Here is a 19997-nt window from a genome sequence, read left to right on the forward strand (position 1 = left end):
GTTAAACTCACTGCTTTGCTACAAAGGGTCACAAGCTAAAAAACACTTTGTATTAAAAGACTTTCATCAGTTCACAGAAGGAGAACATTCTGCGTGATGTAATGGTGCAAAAAGAAAAGAGGGAGACATTCTTTCTTCAGTAAATGATGTTTTTATTGGTCTTCACCACACTTGTTCCCGTTTTAACAATAAATCTGTTTTTTATTTTACCTTTTGTAAGCATTTAAAGAGCGATAAAGAGAATATTGCACTTAAAAACAAGAGATCAAAGTAGAACCATGAAGCAGAAAGGAGGAAAATAAAAACAACACGATCACGAGGCTTTCTTTACAGCACAGCACAGCCAGGTTACACGTGCCTCCTCAGTACCGCACAGTTTAGCGTCTTAAATATGCATCTTTTAAATTAGCAGTTCTATGTTAAGTCATGTTTTTCTTCATCTATTACAATACAGGAGAACTCAAAAAGGTACACATGCACGTACAAGCAGGGCTCACTGAAAACCAACAGTCCTTATGATGATTTGTTTCACGGCTGAACGCCACAGATATTTAGTTTTTAACTCTTTTTTTATTTTGTTTTGCACAATACGAAAATGCAGCGGTTATGAGTGTGTGTGTGAGTGTTAAGCTTTGTCTGGAAAAGAGTGAATAATAGGAAATCTTCTCTAGATAAAAATGTTTTGACGTGAGTGTCTGGCAGTCTGGGTTCTGAGTGGTCTGCTCATATGTGAGTTGTTATTGGCCTTTACAGTGGTGCAGTATAGGAATGCAGCTGACAGAGTGGCTTAACAGGAACAACGGAGCTCAACGTCAGCGTCGTCTCTTCGCTGTCTGTAAGGATTCTGTCAAACGGTCATCCGAAGAACGAAACTGTGTTGGGGGTTTTAAGTTTTCCCTCCCTGCACAGAGTCGAGATGCATCGCCGGCCGCGACAGTCGGATGTACCAAGGCCACCAGGAGATCAAAGTCCTCCACGGAGAACGTAAAGGTAAATCTGCATCTTCACATTCAAATCAACTGGAGCCGCTGAGGTCGTCGTGGCTCCCTGCAGCCCTCCTGCTTTAATATTAAATCTTTTTTTTATGTACATGCAATCTGTTGCGCATGCATCGCAGTCGAGTAAAATATCATACAGAAGAATATCTGGAGTTGTTTTTTTTTTTACTGCGGATCATAAAATAGCAACCCTGGTGAGGTGTTTTGGTCCAGTGTGTAGGTTTGTTTTGTTCCTGGTTAAAATCTCTTCAAAGTACTTATCAAAATATATATTAATATCAAATTAAAAGCATGTCTACGCATAATAAAAGTCTTACTTTAAAACGTCCACTGGTTAACCACTAAAATTAAAGAAATGGCTAAAAACATGAGGTGGCTTCAAAATATATGTTTGCAAATGATATTTAACAGTAACCAGAAGAAAACGGCACAGCTGTAATTGTTTTTATGTTGCTAAATTTAAGTTTCTGCACAATGGTTACTGTTTGTGCTTCTCAGAGTGGCAGCTCCTGGAATTCTAAAACACTACGTCTGAAATAGTTTAAAAGTGCCATTTTTATGCTCAATATATGTACAACTATTTTTATTTTTTATTTTTCTTGTGCACCGACGTTCTCACCGACAAGACTCGCACAACAACAGAGGAGGCCAGCTCGCCGAGAACCTTCCAAACCATCTCCCTTCCAGCACAGCGGGACAAAAAGGCACATGTGGGTGACAGTCTAACCTCTCAACCGCAAACACAAACCTCTCCTCGCAGCCACATGCTCCTATTGTCGTAGTGGAATACATTCTTCGTTCTTCAACGCAGCGTTTTGTACAAAGATCTTTTGAGACGCAGCAACTGATGTGAGGTTTGTCGATTTGTTGAGTGCTGTTCTGTATGTAAAGATATATAAACGGGGTAGAGTCCAAAGATCGGGAATGATGATTTTGTTACTTGGATCACCGCCTTCAGTTCTCCTCAAGATCCTCTGCAACAATACGTTAACAGGAAATACACTGAAAAAATACATTGAAGACTACTAACAATTACAGAGAGAAACATATTCGTCGAATCCACTGTAAGAAATAACAGCCACCGAGAAACTCCTACTGCAACGATTGATTTTTCGATTTTAAATAACCGTAGAAATATCATAACTCACTACAAGACAGATTTGTGAATATGGTCTTCCCTATGCTACGGCAAATATACTGTAAACGACATATTTTCTATTGTACTATTTCAGTAGGAGGCACAAAGTTCAACACTGGGACTGTCATTGTTTTGGAAGAAAGACAGAAAATAGAGGAGAGTTAAGTAAAGCTGGTCACATTTAGCCTGTAATGATGATTTATCTATCAGCAAAGGTATTCAAATTTGTTTGGGATTCAGTGGAAGAAAATAACTTTGTTGCCGGCTTTAAAGTACGCAAACTTGTGCTCTGATTTCGGCCAATTTGAAGACAAGCAACCAAACATTCATTTCATGTTTTTTTCCTATCCTTATTTTTTTCAACGGGCATTTTGTCTCAATAAACAAAGACTCATTGTCTCAAAGTTGGGGAACAAACAAAAAAAACAAAACAGAAATAATAATGTAGTGGAGGACATAGTTGTCAGAAAACTACCGTTGTAATATAAGTGGTGATAGCCACGACAAGCTTATCAATGAATAAAAATCTAGAAAAACATAGACTGTTATCCAGGTCTGTTTCTGCTTTCGCTCAGAGCCCAAAGCAGAGGCAGATTATCATATCAGGCTATAGAGAAGAGCAATTAAAATCCAGATCTACGCTGAGGAGGGGAGCGAGAGGAAACCGGGGGGTTTTAAAACTCGATCTTGCAGGCGGGGAAAGACTCGTCCTGCATGACGACGGTGCTGCTGGAGGCCAGGACCATGATGTTGAGCTCCTGCTGCCTCTCGTGGGTCTGCTGGTACCAGTCGCGGGTCACCTCCGTGTCGTGGGTCGGGATCAGCGTCACCTGAGCGTGCAAGACAACAGATCAGGAAATGTCCCGGGTGAGAGGGTTGAGGGGCAGAAAGGGGTGAGACATAGGCTGGGTTTGACTATCGCAGTGTCTCCCCTCTCTAACTTGCACTTGTGAGAGAATGGTTCGATGTGATATATCTATGGTATGTTTGAATTGCATCATCAAACTTTCTTGTATGAATATTGTGTGGCCCCACCAAAATCTTCATACCAAAATCGCCACTGGACAGGTGATCATTTTAAACCCTGAAACACACGTAAATAAGTGGATCATTCTAGAATACACGTCAATCTCAGCGTGAAAACTCTTACCTGTAGGTTCGATCCCCACTGAGCTTTGCCGTCCAGCAGTGCATCGAGGACTCCTCGGCCGGGTTCGCCGCTCGCCGCGTCGTTCCCGCTGACCACATAGTACGCAGAGCGAACGCGTTTGAAAAACTCTTGGTCCACGTTCTTGGCACTGCAGTGGTTGGGAATGTAGGCCAAGTCCACATAAATAGGAAGGCCAGGAGCACCTGCAGACCCGGACTTCTGAGAACCTGAGTGGGAGAACAAAACCAAGCTGTCACCATGCATACATGTCTTTTATTGTTGTTTGTTGTTGTCAGACTGATTTATATATTTTCTACACTCTGTATGCTTTTATGTTTTGTGCTTCCGACATGTCTGTTTTTAGTGTCTAACAATGCAACATACTCTTGTCTGTAGTCCATGTTTCTATTTAACATAATTATCTCTCATTTACTTGCTTTACATGTGTCGTTGTATGAGCCTCTGTGTTACGTGTCTTGATAGTACTTGACAATGTTGTATGAAAGTGTCCTGAATGATGTATCTACTCATATTATGAAAAATAGGCTCTTGGCTAACTCTGGCGCATTTACAGGAATGTTTTAGTAATGTGCACTGTCCCTGCCAAATAAACCAATACAATATCAAATAAAAAACTATGTGCAAATTATTTTAGTTTTGTAGAATTGAATAACATTTTCTCACCTGAACTGCTCTTGACACCATTCGTCAGCGTCTTGCCGGGGTTGTAGCTCGACCTGGAGAGGTCATCGTCTTTGGAGCCCTGTCCGTCCGACAGACGAGACATACGAGAGCTCTTGTCTGCCTCCTTCTTCTTCAGCGAAGCGCTGCGAGGAGACGGCATCTGTTTGACAGGCATGGGAGACCTCTTGCGCCTGGCCGGAGATGCTGATTTGGTTTTCCCGGAAGTCTTCTTTAAGCCCTTGGCTTTTGGCTCCTTCTTAACTACGCCGTTATCCAGGGAGTCGGGATCCACCATGCAAACATCCGGGCGTGGTGGGTGAGGGTAGGGGTCCACGAGGGGAGCAGGAGGAGGGTCGTTGGTCCTCCCAGAGGAATGATGGTTGCCTCCTCCCGTGGCGGATAATTTATCAACGGGCATGTAGTCTGCATCCTCATCTGAGTCCATGTTGCCCTCGCCGGTGACCAAGGGGAACTCCTCGGTGCCTGGAGGGACATCGGAGTCTGACTGAGAGGCTGAAGACTCGCTGACTGAGGTGGGCGGTGTGTCCTCTGTGGCCAGACCCAGCACTGGCAACGTACCGCCGGCTTGGTGCAGAGAGCCGCTGTGATGATGGGGCTGCTTGTGAGCCCTTCTCTTGACTGAAAGATCGTGCCCATCGGCCTCTTGCGATTGATCACTTCTGCGTTCACGCTCCTCATCGTCGTCGTCGCTGGATAATTTCCGCATGCACGGGTTGATGAAGGATGGCGAGAGGTCCTGTTTGGGCTGCCTGTACTCGGAGGAGGAATACCCAGGAGAGCTGCGACTGCCGTATGAGGAGGTGGCTCCCATGGGCACATCACCAGCAAGATCCTGATCACTGTCGTCGTCGTCATCCTCATCGTCCTGCCCTCCTCGGCTGCACTCCTCGGCGTAGAACGGAGAGCGAAATGGCTGATCGGTTGTAGAGAGAGACAGCGGGCGGGCCGGGTGCTCTGGCTCCATCTCACACGCCTCTTCGAACTCATCATCGTGACGGTAATGGGGAGGGGAGTCTCCGGGCACCATCCCCATCTGGGACTTTGACATCTCCCACTCAAAAGAGCTCCTGTAAGCTGCTGCTGCCTCTCTGGGCTCCACCTTGGCTTGGCCTGAAGATGCACCACTGGCTGCTGCACTAGCAGGCATCGAGGTGGCGCTTGCGCCGACCTCCGTGGGGCCGTTGACTGTGTCAGACTTGTTGGCCTGGAGAGGCGAGGACATATAGGAGCCGAGAACATCGGGGAGAGCACCAGCTGTCTTTTCACTGGCAGCTGGAGCGACAGGCTTGTCAGAAAATGAGAGGCTACCAGCCAGGCCGCCGGAGGGCGACCTCCGAGTCATCTCACGCATGTAAGCCTCCTCATCCTCTTCCTCGCTGCTGTCCGTCTCCTCAAAGTAATGTTTGCCTTCTATGTCAGGGCGCGGTGAGGAAGTAACACCGAACAGGGCGGCACTGGCCGCCTCTTTGTCTTTGGAGATCTCTGAATGTTGAGCAAACGGTCCTGCTGAGGCCCCAAACCCAACAGCCGTGTCAAGCTTGGACCCTTTAGACCATTCAGGCTTATAGAAGCAGTCCGATTGAGGGCCTTTGTCCGTGACTCCATCTGATATGGTCTTTTGCTCCTTCTTGTCTTCTGCAAAGGCAGCGGACGATAGTGAGGGGAAGGACTTGACCTCCTGAAATGGGCTGAGGGGTGAGAAACGAGCTAAACTGGAGGTGGACTCGGCCGCAGTTGTAGCTTTAAACTGTTTCTCGGACACTTCTAGATAGTCGTCTTTGGCGCCAGCGGAGCCGGAGAAGGAAGAGTCCATGACCTGTTCATCTTTAAAGGAGGAGTACTCAAAGAGAGGCTCGGCGGGCGTCTCCAGCTCCTCTCCGAACTGACGGCTGGTGGAGAGGGAGCCAGAGGTGGACGAGGAGTAGCTATAGGCCGAAGACGAAGAGTACCCAGGGGCAGCGGTGGTCGTGTACTGAAAGCTTGTGTCCAGTGATGTCTTACTCAGAAGGTCTGGTGTTTTCTGTTTGTCAATATCAGCATCAGCTTTTTGATTCTCGTAATAACTGTCCTCTGTTGATTTCAAAGTGAAATCCTCTTTACCTTTGTCTGTGGTCTGACTTGAATAAAATGAGTCTTTCTCACCACTCCCATATGAGCACTCAAACCCTGAGGAGTAGCCAGAGAAACCTGTAGCTCCTAAATCTGTTGGCTTTCCGCTGAAGGATGAAGAGTCAATCTTCGCTTCGTGTTCGGTCTTTGTGAGCAAGCTAGAGCTGCTCGGCTTCCCCTGGCTGTTGTAGCCGTATCCAGCCATAGAAACCATAAATTCAGGCCTCTTTGAGCCAAACATTTCACTGATTGGACTTTTTACTTCCTTCTCGGACTTCTCTTTGGCGCCTTTCTCCATGTCGGAATCAACCGCACCCTCGCCGTTGTCCTCCTCATCATCTTCGTCTTCGTCGTCATCATAGTCTTCATCGACAACATCGTCATCATAGTCCTCCTCATCCCTTGCTGTCAGTTTTCGCATGTCCACCTCCAAACACCCTCCTTTCTCACCATAGCCTGCGCCAGCATCATCAAACGCTGTCATCGAGGAATACTTCGGGGGCTTCGTGCCGTCAGTGTGGCTTTTAAAGGAATCGTCTTTTTCTGGTGACAAAGAAGTGGACGAGGACTCGGGTCTATCAGCCACTGAAGGGAATCGGCAACTTGTGTTGTATTTAAATGCCTCCTCTCTTTGGACCTCTTCAAATGGAGGTATAGCAGAAGTGCTCTTTGAGTCGAGCCACGGTGAGGCGGAGGACTCTTTTTCATAAGAGACGGTAAATCCCTCCTTCTCTGACATCTTGTCCGTGGCTGTTACCGGGGCCGGGGGCTCTGGTTTCTGCGAATCCACTCCACCTTTTGCAGTGTTCTTCTCCACTTTATCTACAGACTCCTGACGATATGAATCTGAGTCCACTGAGCCGTAAATGTCACTGTAAGAGAACGTTTTGCCATGCACATAGGGCGTGTCCTGTCTTATATACACCGCCTTTTCTTTGCTCGCCTTCTCTGGAAAATTATAGAGACTGAAATGAACACTTTTCTCGTGCTCCTTTAAAGCGACATCTGTTTCCTCTGCGCTTTCCTTTTCTAAGTCTACTTTACTTTGATCTGTTGATAAGGGCTTATGGGACCCTTCCCCACTATGGAAATCATCATCTTTTTCATCTTCATCTGAGTACATCACTTGAGGTTTCGGTATCTCTGTGCTGAAAGACACTTGTGTCTTGTCGGAGCTCTTGACTTCTGTTTCTATCTTTGAAGATTTTGCCTCAGAGGCGAAGTCGTCATCCAAGAAGCACCCCTCTTTTGCCTCCATAAGCTTGGCCTTAACAGTGGGCTGTAGATTCTTTTTGGTGTAAGAGTCATCTTCCTCCTCATTGTCTTCACTGGATTCATCGGACTTGTCAGACGCTGTCTTGTCACCGATAAATGCGGTACTGTCTGAGACGATGGCTGATTTAAAATCTATCGCTGCTTCATCTTTGTCTTCTGTCTTAAAGGGTTTCTCTTCTGTCGGAGAGTAGCCACTGCTTGTCGGCACAGACTGTGTGGGTGAGGCCAGTTTCATGGTGCTGTCATCTGGACTTAGACATCTTTCCTCACTGTCCTGCCTGTGGGACTCTAATTCTAACCCAGGGGAGAAAGACGGAGGGGGTGAAATAGGCTTTATATCAGTCTTAAACCCCTCTGAGCTAAAGAGAGACTGGTTTTCTTTGACAGCCTGTGTGGGAGAGTACTGCATGGTAGAAAAGAGAGGAGGAGAAAAAGTGGCAGAAGGAGATTTCTGCTTCTCCTGAAGCATCATGAAGGCTGCATGTTCGTAGCCCTCTTGGAGTTTACCCAGAGGAATATCGACATTAGGAGTCTGATCCTCGTCCTCCTCGTCGTCTTCTTCTTCGTGGACCGATTTGATCTTTGCATCACCTTCCATCTCAGGAATGTTGGGCTGGTACTCATCAGAGGAAGGGGACTTGAAGCACTTGTCGTCCTCCAGAGAGGAGGTGGGTGAAATGGTTCCCGCTGAGTTGAGATAGTCCTTCCCCTGGGTGGCCTCAGCGCGCAAGGGGATACTGTTGATGGGGTCCAGCAGGAGAGAGTTCTTCCCAGCTTCCTCGGTCTGAGGCGCCGTCACAGAGGCTATCGACTGGTCCTCGGCTACAGACGTGGCAAAGGACGACAGTTTGTCGTATTCTGTGATGGAGGTCGCCGAGGAGATGTGCTCCTCCTCTGCAAGAGGAGCGGCAATGATGGCGGGGTATGGTGCAAGTTCAGGCTCGTGACCTCCCATGAAGGCTTTGGGTTTGACGTCAGACACGGCGGAGTACTTCATCTCTTTTATACCGTGCATGGAGTCAAAGGTACCGGGGATGTCAGGGACAGAGATGTCATAGGAGCCCACATCGTAGCGCAGCTGTGGGATCCTATCTTCTGGTTCCTCATGGATCTCCTCATCAGAGATGGTCTGCTCAGTCTCGGAGTAGCCGGGGATGGTTTCGTCTTGGATGAAGGAGAACTGCTCTGAGGCGGAGGCTGCTACTTGACTTGACAGGGCTGTGGTTGATGGAGGTTTTGGGTCAGCTGGCTTGGTGTCCCACTCCTTTCCAGTTTTTTCCCTTTTTGCCTCCTCTGTTTTATATTTCAGGACCTCATCGTCTTCCGTTCCTTCAAGGTCAGCTTTTTCAATGACATCACCCTCCTCCTCTGAGCTGTCGCTCTTCTTCGATCTGTCTCTTATGTCGTCCTTTGCAGGATATTTGTTATATTTCTCCATTTTCTCCTCTTCGTACTTCTTGTCAAAGATATCACTCACTTCCTTCTTTTCAGCGGCTGCAATGCGTACCGAAGCGCCTTTGTCTTTGTTGTCTTCTATCTGTTCAACAGGGGATTTGGGCGAAGCCGATTTTGTATCAGTAGCTGGTGATGTGACTTTCTCATCACTGAAAACTAAAGACGGGACTTTAGTATCTGTATGGAGTGAATGCCCAAACATCACATCATTCTGGATTGGCTCAGTCTTAACTTTGGACTGATCTTCTTGTTTCAGAGCCTCAAAGTCCTCAGTGAGGTCCTCTGGGGAGGAAACAATGGACCTGTCAGCCAAAGCTGCTGCTGCGATCTCCTCTGGGATGTTCTTTGGGACTGGCTTTTTCTCATGCGCTTCCTCTTTCACTGCTTTGTTTTTGTCAGTCTTGGGCTTAGCCTGAGTCTTAGCCTTATGCAGAGTTTTTCTCACTTCAGGGGTGAGCGGCTTCAGGTCAGGTTTAGTGATTTTTCTCAGCTCCGGTTTACTTGGGTCCTTCTTTTTATTCTCCTTGGCTTTACTTTCCTTTTTCTCTTCTTTTCTTATATTTTCATCTTTCTTTACTTCACGTTTCTCTTTCTTGATTTCTTTTTTCTCTTTGTCTTTCTTTTCGTCCATTTTGGACGCTTTTTCATTCTTGACAGTTGTATCCTTGGATATTTTCTTTTTCTCCGTCTTGCCTGCCACAGGGGCCACCTCACTGTTCTTCTGTTGCTTGGTGGCTTTTAGACTTTTGAGTTTCTTCTCTTCCTTCTTTTCCACTTTATTCTCTTTCGTGATTTCACTCTTGGACTCTTCGTCATGTCCACTGGCTTCTTTCTTTGTTGTTTTAGGGTGTGGTTTCGGTGAAGACTTGAGACTCTCTTTGCTGTCAGTTCTTGATCTCATTTTTGTCTGTTTGATAATGGGAGGAGGGGCACCAGATGATATGTCTTTTTGAGTAGCCACAGGGTATCGCAGGAAGTCAAGGTGTTTCAGTTTCTCAAGGCCCTCGAAGATTTTATTCTGCGGTGCATTTCCAGGGAAGAGCACCCTAACTATCTTTTCTGTTGGACGGTGAGGAAGCCAAACAATAAGAGCGGTAACTGATGTCAAATAGGGAACAGATATTTCTCCTTCTTTTCCATTGGCCATCGTAATCCCTGTCTTGGCTTTGCTGTTCCCAGCCCATTTCTGCATTAGAAACTGCATCTCTTTGCTCTCCTTTACAGGGTTTAAGACGTACATGTCTAACTTTCCCACACCAAGTTTGTGGAATAGTGTAATGGGTTCAATAGTGTTGGTGACTACCCTGTGAAGAGGCTCTGGTGTGATACCGAGCTTGTTGAGGTACTGCAAGGTAAGAGATGCCTCCTCAATGCTGCGCTTCACTTTCAGCGTGGACTCAGGCATTCGAAGCTTCTCTGGGACGTTGAAAAACACAATCCCAAGCTCAGGAGAGATCTGGTTCTTCATCCATTCGCCGTTGCTGCTGGATCCACTTCCTTGGTTACGCCCCTCTTCTTGCTCTGCAATCTTCCTCTGGAACAACCCATTGATGCCTGGGAGGTTGTCTGCACCAATATGGGTGAGCAGAACGGAGTCGATCCTGTCCAGGTGGCGAACCAGCTTCCAGAAGCAAGACTTCCGATCAGACCCTCCATCCACCAGGATGTTGAATCCGTTGACGGCAAACAGAGCGGAGTCTCCTCGGCCTCCAGGGAAGATGTAGCAGCAGGGTTTGGACAGCTTCAGAAAACCTCCAGAGGTCGGGGGCTCCAGGAGGTCAAAGGACGACGGCACATCAACCGTCTCTGAGACATACTCGGTGAACTCCGTGACTCCGTCCATGTCGGGGAGGTGAGGTTCGGGATTCAAGCGGTATTCCAGAAGATTTTGAAATGACTGCTGCTCCTGGCTTTGGCCAAGGGAGCTCCAGCCCCCGTCTCCCTGACAGGAAACAGTAAGCCTGGATGGCTGCTCTGAAGAGGCCTTCGACAGGTGTTCAATTACCTGGGAACACAGTAACAGTTAAAAACAGCCTAAATAATGTGTCCATGTAAGCTTGATCCATACACTGTAAAGAAAGCACAATCTGCTTACTTGAGGGTTGGAGATGATGTCGGAGAAGTGCTGCCAGGTGAAGGCTCCAGCTTGCAGTAGGATGTCGCCTCCCTGCTCAGAGCTCTGGCCGCTCAGTATCAGCAACTTATTCCCGGCAAAATCGGTGATTAGAGAGCGAATCTGGGTAGAGTACAGAATAACCAACTGTAACAACTGCGAATATTGATGCTTTGTAATAATAAATCTTGCATAAGTCATCCAAATAAGACCTAAAATGTCAAATGTGGGCTACTGTTCTGGAAAGATGAGACAAATATTTTTGTAGTGAACAAACAAGCAATGTAATTGGTAAATATTCTGCTTCCCAAAGGAACAAAGCTCACATCATCTCACATATATCCGTGTGTAACCGTTCTCAGTCCCAAATCAAGTATTGTAGCTTGGTCAGCGGCCCTACGCGTCAAATTCATAGACGTCGCCAATGTGTTTTTATCGTCACCAATGAACGGAAGTCTGAAATGTGGAAGAGTGACGTAAAGACGCCGTATGCGGCTCTGGTAGCACCCACGACATGTCAATCACTGTAGTCCCGCCCTAAAGCATCCCCTGCTTTATGCTCTGTTTGACTCTAAATGGACCATAATGTACTAAATGAACATCATGCTGTATTGAAGAAGACTTGAAACTAGAGCTTGAGACCATAAACTCATGTTTACAATGTTTACTGAGGTAATAAATCAAGAGAGAAGTAGAGTCATTTTCTCATAGACTTCTATACAACCAGAGGAGTCGCCCCCTGGTGGACACTAGAGAGAATGCAGGTTTTAAGACACTTCCACATTGGCGTAGTGTAGTTAATTAGGTTACGTAACATAGCATTTCTGGGTCATAATACGACCTACTTAACTATGTTACAAACAACCTAAAACAAGTGTATTACTAAATCTAACCAAGTTATTTCCTGTGAAAATGGAAGTTTATGTCAAATACAGCTTTTCTAATGTGATATCTCCAAATGAGCATAAAAACATGTGATTGGAAAACTACGGTCCCTCTAGAACCGATGTTTGGTTTGTCTGTTCTAGGCTACTGTAGAAGACTATAAGACTGTGAAGAGGACCTGCTGTCTATGAAGATAAGAATTATCTTTCTAAGCAAACAAAGACAGCGATTCTTAGTTTCAGGTGATTATAGACTCATGAAAACATAGTTATGAATATTATATTCCATTTCTGCTGATAGACCCCCCAAGATGCTACACACTGGACCTTTAATTTCACCCAGCAAAAGGCACGTTATTTTTGTAATTGATAAATCATTGTCTCAATGAGAAGCTGAATTTGCTGCAGCATTAAGAATAAATAAACAGTTCAGTGTGTTTTCAGACAATCAGGGTTTCTTTAGCAGGTTCAAATATCAGCTGCTGTTTGTCATACTACTCTAGACAAAAATAATAATGAAAACTACGAGTTTTTTTGTTTGTTATTTAAATTTCACCAGCAGTCAAAGGCGAAACTAACAACTGACTATTACTTTTTAACACTGACAGTCAAATCTGAGGCATCTGAGTGGGTTTATTTATAACACAAAGAAGTGTCTGTGTCTCACACTGAGTGTGTTCCTGTTAATCAACTGAGCGATGAGCACTAGCAGGAGAGACATGGACCTCCCATTGGGGCTGAATGGTGAAACAAAATAATAATGGCCAGAAATAAGAATACCGAACATGTCCTGCAGGAATCTGTGGTTTTGTCTGTGTTGTCCAGGTGTGACTCACTTCTGAGGCTGCGGTCTCCTCTGATGGGTTCACCAACACCACTGTCTCCAGGACATCACTCTGATACTGGAGAATCCGCTGACCTGCAGGAAACACAGATAATAAAAACATTATGACACCAAGGTCCAATAACAGGCCTTCTTCTGACGGGGCTGCTGTCATTACAGGATAAAATCCACAGTTTAATCATCATTTAGCTTTAATAAAGACCTAGAATAGGCTGATACAGAATACATATATCACTGTCAGACCGTGTGAAATCAATAAAATTGTTTTGTTAGATCTAGACGAGTCTGTGAGGTTGTACTTTTGAGCTAAATGCTAGTGTCAGGATGCTAACGTTAACGCTAACATGCTAATGTTTTGCAGGAATAATGTTCAACACGTTCATCATCAGCATGTTAGCATTCCAGTAGTTGCTAATTAGCACCAACACGGCACAGCTTAGGCTGAATGTCATTAGTTTTGCAGCTTATTTGGATTATACAAATTGAACGATACACATAAAAATGGCCGCCGCTCTGACCATCATACTACGTTAATAGTAGTACTACCTTAAGTTCTATTTCTAAAGACAGAACTCTTAAGGCGAACTGCTTTAAACCGAGCTGCTGGTTGAACAAATAAACTAGAAGAGAAACAATCTCTAACACCATGAACGAGCGGCGTCATGTACTGACAGAACAACGCCCGTCACTCTGCACATGTGGCCGTGCACAAGCATCCTCAGACCCCACCCCGTCTCCTCTCCCTGTTCACATGCCATCTTATTTCTCCACTTTAATAAAGCCCCCCCCAGACAAGTTTAATCCTGGAAATATGCTCTTTTCATACACAATCACAACAAAAAAAATATAAATAATAAGCCTCTTTGGCAGTTGCTATGGGGACGCTTCTCTGGCCGTCGCTGCTGGCTGAGTTACACTGACCCAGTCTTGGCTGAGGGAGACGCATTGCAGCATTTCTGCGAGAGGGAGGGGATGCTGGTACTGCATGAAAGTATGCACGCAGCATCACATAGTACAGGAGGTGAAGGCGAGTGGCAGAGCAGCAGCATTATAAGCAGCTCCATCACAGTGGGATCTATATTTAGCACGAAGGATGTTGCTGTCCAAAAAAAACAGTGAAGGAGCTGTCACAGTGTGTTTATGTCTCCTTCTTCTGCCGGAAGAGGAGGCAACGAGAGGGGAGGGAAAGATAAATCCAGCACTTGATGGCGTAATATTTATGTGTTATAGGTCACGGATACGTGAGGCACACTTTGCAATGTAACATCTGGGGGGAGGTATAAGTGTCAGACGACGAGTCAGATTCATGCGGCTTCATAGATGCTGTCTGAAATGAGTTCACAATCTGGATTTGTTCAGCTGCTGATCAAACAAGTAGAGTGGAACTGATATGTTGTGGGTTTTCCCCTTTTCTTTCTGAACCCAGGAGACGGTTTGAATGTAAAACAAACAAACAACACCAATACTGACATCTAGGTCTTTTTTTATGTTCTTCTCAGTACGTTAATGAAGACTGCAAACTCATTATTTGCTGGACACTTGCTTTAATGATGCGAATGAAAGTGCTTGGTGTTAAATGTTAAACACTGAGCTCCATGTTTCAGCACTTTATTACTGAAACTGATCTCTAATCACCAGCTGATTGGCTCTCAGTGATTGCAGACCAGTAACAGCTGCGTTCGGGCCCAGTCAGCAAACAATGTGGCAGAAAACGGTACAAAACTGTGGCTCTATTTCATGAATATTTCCAGCAACAATGCTAGCAGAGATAATTGGGATTATTAAATAGTTGACGAGTCCGTCGACACCCCGGTTTTGAGGGAGGTTCGCTTAAATGAAAACAAATGGACTGCTGCTTCAATGTTGGACCCTTTGTGGACCCCTTAAGTTTAAGGATTTATTACTTTGTTGGACTTTCAGGCTGCTTTGAAGGTACAGAGACATCATGTTTTAAAGATTACATTTGTGCCATGCGCTGTATTCTAACCTTCAGTTCAGTATTCATGGTATTCATGGCATTCAGTGGTTCCCAAGCCCAGATTTTGAGTTTAGAGTTTGTAAGTAATCTGGATGGTTGTAAGTTAATTAACAGGGTACGAAAGAAGAAACAAAAAAACTAATTCTTGTGAAATATTGCTATTATTTCAAATCACCGGCCTGGTTTGAAACCAACTCTACCTCTGGCAGCTTTACTTGAAGGAGGGCTTTCTGACCTCCTAGGTGAGCCTTTCATTGACTTCGTAATCATTATCTCATCTCTTTTAGCGCCTTCAACTGTCGTGACATCAGACTGAACTGTTATGACACCAGATAGCGGAGACATCTGACAGACAAAAGTGCTGCTGGAAGGAAAACACAACCGTTTCACGTCGTACGACGAGAGAGGAGAAGGAGGTACGAACCTCTTTTCTGTTGACTGTTGACCACCAGAGTCATAAAGATAAAATCATTTCATCATGTAAATGTGTTGAACAGAATGACACACTGAATACATTCTTAAATTCCTGACTAAATAACGTAAAAATGTGACAAATAGTTCACTGATAAAAACACCATTTACACGTCTATGGATTATACAAAATAGGCTAATTTGCTTTTAAATGCTTTAGAAACAGGAAGTCTTTGAGAGGTGGGGCTCTGGTGCTCACGTTGCCCATGATTCCTTGCTGTGTGGTGACCAGGCGTCAACCTCCGGGTCTGAAGAGTGAAGTCAATGCTGAAGTGTCTATTAAAGCTGCATTCTCTCTAGTGTCCACCAGGGGGCGACTCCTCTGGTTGTATAGAAGTCTATGAGAAAATGACTCTACTTCTCTCTTGATTTATTACCTCAGTAAACATTGTAAACATGAGTTTATGGTCTCAATCTCTAGTTTCAAGTCTTCTTCAATACAGCATGATGTTCATTTAGTACATTATGGTCCATTTAGAGTCAAACAGACCATAAAGCAGGGGATGCTTTAGGGCGGGGCTACACGGTGATTGACAGGTCTCTACCAGAGACGTATACGGCGTCTCTACGTCACTCCTCATTCAAAATATGGTCACTTCTGTTCACTTGTTGCAAAAAAGTCAAGATGATGACGGCCAAATCGTCGAACTCTTGGCTTCAAAACCATCAGTCCACAAACCAATGAATGGCGTCTCGACGACTACGACTACGTTCTTCTATTCAGTCTATGGTGGAGACAAAATGCCGCCTTTCCAGCCCACTAATACAAACGCTCTGAGAAGCCTATTAACCGCCTCACTCCTCTCATTCCTATTTCAAGCTGTCCAGGGGACAATCTGCTGTAAAGCCACTTGTGTGCCCACACATCATTCAGACTGTTATCATGGAAACCGACATCGTCTGGGCCTCTGTGGCTCTCATCGGGCTGAATGCGACAGACGCGTAATGGAAGATTAACTGAGGGAGGATGGATGCTCGTAAAATTGTGAGCCTCTGTTGGGTCTGAGGGGTGAAGTGACTCCAGTAACACACACTTGAGATTATGGCTGGTGCATCAGACCGGTACAGTTTCCCTCATGACAACTGGATAATGATGGAGGGGAAGAAAGGATTCAGGCTTTCGGCTGTAAAAAAACGATCTGACATACTGTACTACAGCCCTGTAGACTCTCCATCACCATGAAGACCTGCAAATGCTTTTAATGACAATTCTGCCAATACTGCATCTTTGTTTTCTATTTTTCTGATTAAGACTTTTGTATCTCATAATTATTAATGATTTACTGTCTTAAACTTACGAGAAATGTAATTTTGAGATATCAATTGTCACACTGTTTTCTAGCTGTTTATTATATTACTTGATTTCAGCCGATGGACTATGGATAGTTTTAAAGAAATCTCAAATCTACCTCATGAGAAAGATTGTGTGATTCTGTGGAAAGAATGATTAATTGACTAATTCTGTTGGACGATATAATGTCCATATATCGTACGATAAGTTGATAACGCAAAAAGGTTTGAGGTTATGTCCCAACACAGTCTCCCAGCAGTCCTTGAAATAGTCACAAAATCAAATCTATTGGTTTCGTGCTGAGCAACACGAATGGTCTCTGATTTCTTTCGTGTCGCACAGCTTTGCTTCTTTCTCGTGACGACATTATGCTACAGTTAGTTTAAGGCATCAAAACCACTTAATTCGGTTTAGGAAAGCCGTCAGGAACGCGTCACAATAACAATCGATGTTGAACACCGGACTGGTGGTTGTTTGTCCTTTCTTTTTTTGGACAATCAATAACGTGGGTTATGTCCATATACGTAGCGTTGATAGCGTTAACAAAACTGAAGTTATAAGTCGACAATTTAAAAAATGTCCCTATATCGTACAATATAGTGGTTACTGTGATAAAGTAGGCCTTGTGGCTGCTGATGAATTGTGGATCCTTGGAACCGCTATCTGCCCCGTCTCAAGGTCTGAGGCACAAAAGATATTGCGCTGATATTACAGCGCAAACACTCCAATAAAGTTTTGCAGCGGAGTGTGATTTGCTCTTTTTTTGCGGAGGGGGAGGGAAGAAATAATTAGTTTATATAATAACCTTATTTTTAATTCTTTTTTTTCCCTTTTTTCTCCTTGTCACTGCATCCCCAAAATGAATGAGTTACATCACCTTGACCCGGCTACAATCACTGCCGCGATGATCACTGGAAAGTCTGGGCATGACACCTTTTATAAATGCGCTTCACTTCCCACAGACTCTCTGAAAACACTAAAAATGTCACTGTCACTGTGAATTGGACTGTTATTACAATGAGGCTCGTTTGCAAAGAAAGTGGCCAATTTTGTGCAAAATGTCTGCATATTATCTCATTTAAATCGGTGCAGATAGCACAGCGGCACCAAGGCTCATCACCCTCTGTGGGTGCTTTGAGAATTACATGGTTTCTTTTTGTCTCGTCTGTGAAGGTTTAGCGTCGTATATTAGTTTATGCAAACACACAATACTCCTCTGGAGGTAAATCCTCAGGTTCTGTCTTGTTTTTGGCTGAGCTTTACAAAGCGAGATGGTGCAGAAGTAAACCTGAAAATCTAAGAGAGATGTCTGAGAATGAGTGGGCGTTTCATAGCATTGAGGAATGGCGCCCACACATCCGCGCCTCTGGTGCATGATGGGAAATGGTTTGTCAACCGCTATACCGTCCGACACACTCTGCACACACTCTCTGCACACTTGTTGCTACAGCTTCGCATACTGGTATCCCACCCGAGGCCGAGAGAGATGTCAGCTGTGACTTTGTGATTATTTGTGTGGTAAAAGTGGACCATGTCCCGTATATGTCACTCTGTGTGACTCCACATCCTCCCACAGGCTGCCCACAGTGGTTAGAAATACAACAGGAACACGTGGCCTGCGGCTGGTTCAGCATTTTCACTAGTGACATAACGTCAACAAAAAAGCGGCGCTGACTCTGGACTCACACAGACATATTCTTCAGTGAGAACATGAAATATAAATACTCAACAGATATTGTTAGATATCCTGACTGGATAACTGACTCACGCAACACAATTCGCTTTTCTAACCTTACATACAACCCGGCAATGTTGATTCCAAAAGCCCACTTGTTGTAAGATTCAGATTCAGATTGAGTCGAGTTAGAAAAGTCGAGCTGCTCGTTCGGTTTCCAGCTGGCAGCAGATTTAGTTAATAACCTATAAGCCAGTTCATTTTGAGTGGCAGCGTGATGAATGATACCTTTTTGTTTTTGACGAAAGCAATAAGTTTCCCCTTTTAATGACTCGTCAGAGTCTTCGAGAAGGTAATTAGTCACGGCAGGGAAAGCTGAATGTGAATATAATGAGTGGGGTTATCGGCACTGTCTGGCCATGCAGTAATTATCTCTGCATAAGTTAATCACTGTTTGTCACTTACGCAGTCAAATGTGGTCAATTTAGGATTTTTACTTTATTTACAAGAGCTGCTTTGTGTGGAAATGCTTTAATGTACATTTTAGCCATGCTGCCGGGGTAGCTCTGGGATGTCAGTTAGTCGTATATCTCAACAAATATCATGGATTACAATGAACTTTGATACAAACATTCATGTTTCCCAGAGGATGAAGCTTACTTACTTTTCACTAACTAAACACACAATGCCACGTGGTTAACGTTGTGAAAACATGTGTTAGGTTTAGGCAACAAAAGTACTCGGTAAAGGTCTGAATAAAGATCATGCTTGTGCTAAAATAATAATGTAACGGAGCGGCCGTAACAAGTCCACTTCACAACACCAAAGACTGTTGGGAAACATGAACGTCTGAGCTAAAGTTCATCGCCATACATCCAATAGCTGTTGAAATGTTTCCCTCTGGATCAAGGTAAGTTTGGCTGGATGGTGACATCGGAGTTCAACGTTACAGTTTTCTGATAGTTGTTGGTTTAAAACAGCTCAACAGTGCCAACAGATCGCACAAACCAAATGTGTGGAACCAAAGCAGAGCTGATTTTTCTTCTGTGGGCGGGAACGTGATTGATCGGTACCCAGGTAAATCACTGTTTCCTCTCCTGGTTCATCAATGAACTCTTAGTCCATCAGGCTGTGCAGAACACATAAACTGACCACAACACATAAACCAGCTCAGTTCACCGTATAGCACTGCTGCAGCTGCAGGAAATTAAACATTGAAGTGAATCATGACTCCGAGCAACAGGGACAAAAAAAAAGCCAGCGTACATTTCCTCGGAGAGACGTAACTGTGACATGCAGGAGATTTGTATACCTGCTGCTTTTTACCGCCGGATGTGTTAACAGCTTTCAGGTCTGGAGGGAAATAATCAAAGGGCTGAACAAGTGGTGCAGCAGCAGCATACCATGATATACCATGATAAGCTAAATGACTGAGTCACATTAAGGTCCCTAATTATAGCACATATAAATCTTTTATGGAGATATATCCACAGAGGACATTGTTACATTTTGGTTTTATATGTATGGTGTACGTATTTTAAAACCCATCATAACCGGACTTCAGGTAAAAACATTCATTACAGTTAACATACGTCTAATTTTGAGCAATTTTACTTCCATATCGTGTCTTCTTTCAGACGAGTGGAAAGAAATCAAACTACAAGAGGTGGGGAAAGTCAATGCAGCATAGGATCGCCATATTTTTGCGTGCCAATGTTGTATTCATTTTGTTTGCTGTGTATGTACAGTTGTGTGAAAAAGTGTTTGCCCCCTTCCCGATTTCTTATTTTTTGTTTGTCACACTTAAATGTTTCAGATCATCAAACAAATTTAAATATTAGACAAAGATAACACAAGTAAACACAAAATGCAGTTTTTAAATGAAGGTTTTTATTATTAAGGGGGAAAAAA

General features: G+C 44.4%; 1 protein-coding gene across 3 annotated transcripts in view; it reads right to left on the reverse strand.

The window, feature by feature from the left end:
* Positions 1–131: 131 nt before the first annotated feature.
* map1aa (microtubule-associated protein 1Aa) overlaps positions 132–19997 on the reverse strand; it is a 40767-nt gene continuing 20901 nt past the window's right edge. For 2 of the 3 annotated variants that reach the window (XM_031848327.1, XM_031848328.1), the window contains 5 exons: positions 12664–12746; positions 10926–11066; positions 3971–10835; positions 3287–3513; positions 132–2966 (listed from right to left, as the gene is read on the reverse strand). In XM_031848327.1, coding sequence (XP_031704187.1) covers positions 2811–2966; positions 3287–3513; positions 3971–10835; positions 10926–11066; positions 12664–12746 — 7472 coding nt within the window. In that variant the 3' untranslated portion in view covers positions 132–2810. Of the gene's footprint in view, positions 2967–3286; positions 3514–3970; positions 10836–10925; positions 11067–12607; positions 12627–12663; positions 12747–19997 lie in introns of those variants that run through there. The other variant, XM_031848329.1, reaches the window with a different exon arrangement.

The sequence above is a fragment of the Anarrhichthys ocellatus genome, unplaced genomic scaffold (genome assembly GCF_004355925.1).
Source record: "Anarrhichthys ocellatus isolate YVR2014 unplaced genomic scaffold, GSC_Weel_1.0 scaffold8, whole genome shotgun sequence".
In the NCBI taxonomy this organism is placed as follows: domain Eukaryota; kingdom Metazoa; phylum Chordata; class Actinopteri; order Perciformes; family Anarhichadidae; genus Anarrhichthys; species Anarrhichthys ocellatus.